The 4,910-nt window shown below is 38.9% G+C and overlaps 1 protein-coding gene across 1 annotated transcript in view; it reads right to left on the bottom strand.

Moving 5' to 3' along the window:
- Window positions 1-2,377: 2,377 nt before the first annotated feature.
- The window catches only part of CDHR1 (cadherin related family member 1), a 78,627-nt gene continuing 76,094 nt past the window's right edge, over window positions 2,378-4,910 (bottom strand). Inside the window, exon 17 of the mRNA XM_006029516.1 lies at window positions 2,378-2,935. Within this exon, the coding sequence (XP_006029578.1) occupies window positions 2,378-2,935 (558 nt within the window). The remainder of the gene's footprint in view (window positions 2,936-4,910) is intronic.

The following is a 4,910-nucleotide window of genomic DNA, read 5'->3' as shown; positions in this document are numbered from 1 at the left end:
ATAAGAGTCAGAAATAACATAATCAACTAAAGAAACATTCCAAAGGAAAGCTGATGATCTGGAATACTTTACATCCCAAGTGTTTAGTTTTTGTTTTTCTTCCTCAATTTCATGGCACAGTCCTACGCTCCTCAAAGATGTTAAGAGAAGCCTAAAATATTTGGGGAGCTAACATATTCCAGAGGGCAACAGGGTGCAACAATGTGTTGACACAATAGCTCCCTCTACATGTTACAGATATTGCATAATTAACTGGTTAATTGTACAATTACCTTTGAGACCAGCTATACCTGCAAAGTAGCTATCCTGGCATGAAAGTTCCAATCAGCTATGAAGTTAGACCTCAAAACTGTGTGCTAACTTTATAGCTAGTTGCTACTGAGTTTCAATTTGCACATAAAACAGGGTCCCAACTGCAGTGGTGCACCATGCCTAGTCAGGGCTGCATGTCCCACAGCTGAGGGACTCTCAGTCCCAGCAGCTGCTGACTCTGGATCTTGGCAGCACAGGGACCCAGAGTCCCACAGCTGTGACCCAGATGGGCTGGGTGGATTGCAGCTGCTGTGATCTCCTAGTTTTGGGGGTGCATGAATGTCCCATGGCTAAGAGCTCCTCAACTAAGGGGGCATCCAGCCACAGGAACTTGTTTCTTGCCAGTGCAGGGAAGCCGGGGATTGGGCTCCCCCTGCATTAGCAATAAGGCGCAATCAGATCTAATGCACAATCTCACAATCATGCCTCCTGCCTTGCGTATGTTTTATGGCAGGATTGTGTGGATTGTGCATTACATCCTATCATATCTTTACCCACACATGTAGAAGGTCAATGTTATAAACACTGAAGTACCACAGCACAGTGGCTCTTCCAGAGGATGAGATTTTAAAAGGTTCACTTTCTTCTTGTCCCCAAGGAAACAAGGGGGCCTATTCTGTGGCATGCAAAGCAGCTCTTAACCTGGCTTACCTAGCTAATTAAACCAGACTTCAATTGTTTGCTTTGCTTGTGTGGTATAAATAGGCCAGACTGTATCAGCGAGTCAAGCTTTAAATTTCTTCCAATGCCTTATTCCATGAGACGCAAAGAAGCATTTTACTCACTTGCTTGTTAATTTGTATTATCTACCTCAGAACAAATAAGAGAGATTTTGTTTAACAATAATGGCAGAAGAGGACCCTATGGTAGACCATGTGAAACACATATCAATGCCCAATACTACTATTATTGCCACGCTACAAAGTACAGTAAAAAAACACTAAGTTGCAAACACTAGCAATGCTAGCATAGCATAACTCTAATATTTTAGGATTAAAATGGAAATTTAAACGAAAAAATCATTTTCTTTAACAACCATCCCCACATCCCAATTATTTCAGACACCATCTTGTCCGCCTGGTGTATCCTGCTTCCAAGATTCTGCTCTCATTTTTTCAGGAGCATTTTCCCCTCAATTTTAAAGGTTTATTCTCCTCCTTTATTCTCCACTGTTGGCAGATGTGTTATCTGAAGGGACTGTTAGCTCCACCTTTTGATGGTGTTGCAATTATTACATATGGGCCCACACCAGCTATGTTTGAAAAATAATAAGTAAGCTTTTTCTGTTCTTCTTGGCAGGCATTCATGGTTTGGTAATGGAGGAAAGCAGCACATTAAATGTACTCTGACAGCATAAACTGCATGACAATGAAAAACTTTTCTAAGTTTCTGTGCTTTGCACTTGGAATCAAAGATACTTAGGTCCTAAGCACACAAGCTGTTGCAAAACATAAGAGCAAACCACCTCTGAACACGAGAACCCATTTATGATCTACCTACTTGGAGAATCACAATTTATCTGCTTTAGCAAATAACCCCTTATAGTTGTTACACTGCTGTTTGTACAATAATGGCAATATTTACAAAAGTGTCCTGTAATTTTAAATGCCCAATTGTAGGCACCTTGGATCTGTTTTATGTAATGGATGAGAATGAACATCAACTGGAATTTTGGGTGAATGGCACCTTTAAAAAACAAATCTCTGGAAAGAAGTTTACATTGGAAACTCCCAAAACTGCAACATCATAAATCACTGGCCACTTCTGAAAACTTTAGCCTAAAGACAAGGACAATTAGCACCTTAGGAGGAAACCACCATTTATAAAAAAATCTGAGTGAAATTCTAGGAAATGACTTGATACCAATTTCATTATATGTTATAGACGAAATAATTCAATTGCAAAATAGATTAGGGTGTAATACTTGCACAAAGTAACCAATGATTATAGCTTGGGGTGCAGTTCCTTGTGTATTGATAGAACTTGGAAAGATTAATCACACCAAGTAACTATATACATGCACTGCAGTGATATGCAATCCTCCTGTATGGTGGATGAGGATTCATTAGAGGTGATGGTTGTTGCTGCCTGCATTCCTTTTTTCAAACTTCTGTTTCAGCTCTGACACTAGGGCATTGTGGGCACTGCTGTGACCCTTCTTTTTCAATTGCTTGTTTATAAACGTGGGAGTCAGGGAACCTGATACTGTGGGCACGCTCCATTCAGTGCTATTCTTCTTAGGTGCTAGAAGTGGGATTGGCGGTGGGGGTGGGCTTGGGGCACTAGGCAGTGGAGAAGGAATTTGGATGTTATTGTTGCTGTTTTCATTCTTCAGGCTCTTTGTGTCATCTTCAATGGCAAACTTCTCTGCAATGGTGCTGGGCCTTTTGAATTTCAGCCACTCCATCCTAACCGCCCTAGTCTGATGCGTCTGTCTCTTTCTTATGATCCGTCTTACCGGCATGATTTTGTTGGACCTCTTATTGCGCCAGAACATGACAGTAGAGATTATGATTGTGATCATCACCATTATGCCCATGACACCAGCTAGCACTCCTAAGGCTTTCATGGGGTTATCTTTAGTTTGCATCAAAAAGGCTGCCATAGGCCCTTTGTGAAGAGTCTGTAAAAGAGTACAAAGAGAATGTGATTTTACTCTATGGGACCAACAGTGATTTTGTAATTACAATTGTCCAAAATATATACCAACAAGGGTTGGCCAACAGAAGCTCACTTTAAAAAATAATTAAATGATTCAATTATTTTATATTTGAATTTGAGTCATTTTGATTTAATACCAACTGTACAGGAAAAAAAAATCCCTAGAATACTGTGTTGTTGTGCTTGGACACTGAAGCATAGAGTTGTTACTGAAATATTTGAGGATATTCCTATATAGCACTGTAACATATATTTATTTAGCATGAGCATGAAAAGGATTAACTTTAAGATTTGCAGTGGAATTGTTACACTCTATTTTAGAAATAATTCCAAAGTATAATGCAGTTGAATTTTGCTGGTGGGAAATGATCTTTTGAGAAGAACTTCAGGTTTACAGATCATTTAAGTTATTGAATATGGCATTACAGATATTTTGAGGCAACTTTTAAAAAAATATTGCCACATGCAAAATAAACATCTAACGGACAGGCCTATGTTATGTTTTGTTTCATAGTACTCTTTTACAGACGTAACAAAACTCTTTGAGGTAGGGGATCTGAATAGACAAAAAGATCTATTTTTTGGGGAGGTTGTTTTTTTTTTTAAAAGATAACATACTCTACATGTGGCATATTAAGGACAAATGAATTAACAGTTCATTTTGCAGCTTAGCATATTGAGCTCCTTGGAGGTCCCCGTATAATTTTTCTGATTTTCCCCTGTGGATGCAGTCTGGATCTTTTCAGATTTTTCCAGTATATGATGGTAGAGATCACCATTGTTACAGAAATGGTGGATAGGACGCCACTCATGAAAATCCCAAATATTGTCCATGGATGCTGCTTGAGGCCTAAAATATAGGATTTTACCCTTGACTTCATCTGGAAATGTCAAAAATAAGAGAACTGGTCAACTCATACACCTTTATATTCCAAAAAGGCTAGGGTACTATGGAGGCATGTGATAGCACAAACGTGTAAAAGGAGGGGCATTTCCATTAGGCAAGGGAGATAAAGGAGTATGTAATAAAGTAAAACTAAAACTGGGAACCAGAATGAATAACAAATGAGACATCCTACTGTAGGGCCTAGGTATAAATGACATTATTCATGACATTAGTAATCAAGAAATAATTAATATTAGTCCCTGCATGTCATGAAAAAAATCTATGGTGAGGTTAGCAACTGAGGAATGTTTATTTATAAATCTTCTCTCACCTGGATCATGCATCGTTGGGAAAGGCTATCTAAATTTAGTTTTTGGAATCTCTGTAATAGAGAGTAGTTATTAGAATGTGGCCTGCAGGACAGTGAGGTTGCTCAATGGGGAATCATTTGTTATAAGGCATATTGAAGTGTGGGGATGCTCTCTTCTGTTACCATGGTGTGCTTCACATTCACACACCCCAAGCATCATTATCCAAGACCGGTATTCTCACAACCTGAATGTGTCCTAGTGGCTGAGAAAATTGGCAAAGGAATGGCATCAACGTGTTGTCATGCCTCCTTCTATAATGGTCAAAATTCATCACGATAAACAAGGCACCACATCCAGTGTTTACATCATTAAAATGGAGATACGTCTGAGCTAGCACCCTAGATATAAACACCCTAAAACTGCAGTTTGGATTGTGGTCTAAACTTTGCTAACCGGTCCATCTCTGTATTCACTGAATGCTATGCACTTAACTCCACTCAGCTGAGAAAACTTCTACACCTCTCCAGTTACTTAACTGTATGTGAAAGTCTGATGAATTAAATGTCAGATAAAACCTTGGGAAGAAGTACGTCTTGAAATGAGTCCATTTATTATGAGTGTTTGTCAAAATCTATTTTGTGGCATGGCACTGAAGGCTGGATAGTGTAAGACCAACAAAGGGTGAAAAATTACATATATTTTAGAAGGTGCTATATTTGACTAGCTACATTGAATGAAAG

Source organism: Alligator sinensis, unplaced genomic scaffold, assembly GCF_000455745.1.
Source record: "Alligator sinensis unplaced genomic scaffold, ASM45574v1 scaffold374_1, whole genome shotgun sequence".
NCBI lineage: Eukaryota > Metazoa > Chordata > Crocodylia > Alligatoridae > Alligator > Alligator sinensis.
This window is presented reverse-complemented; position numbering and strand designations above follow the sequence as displayed.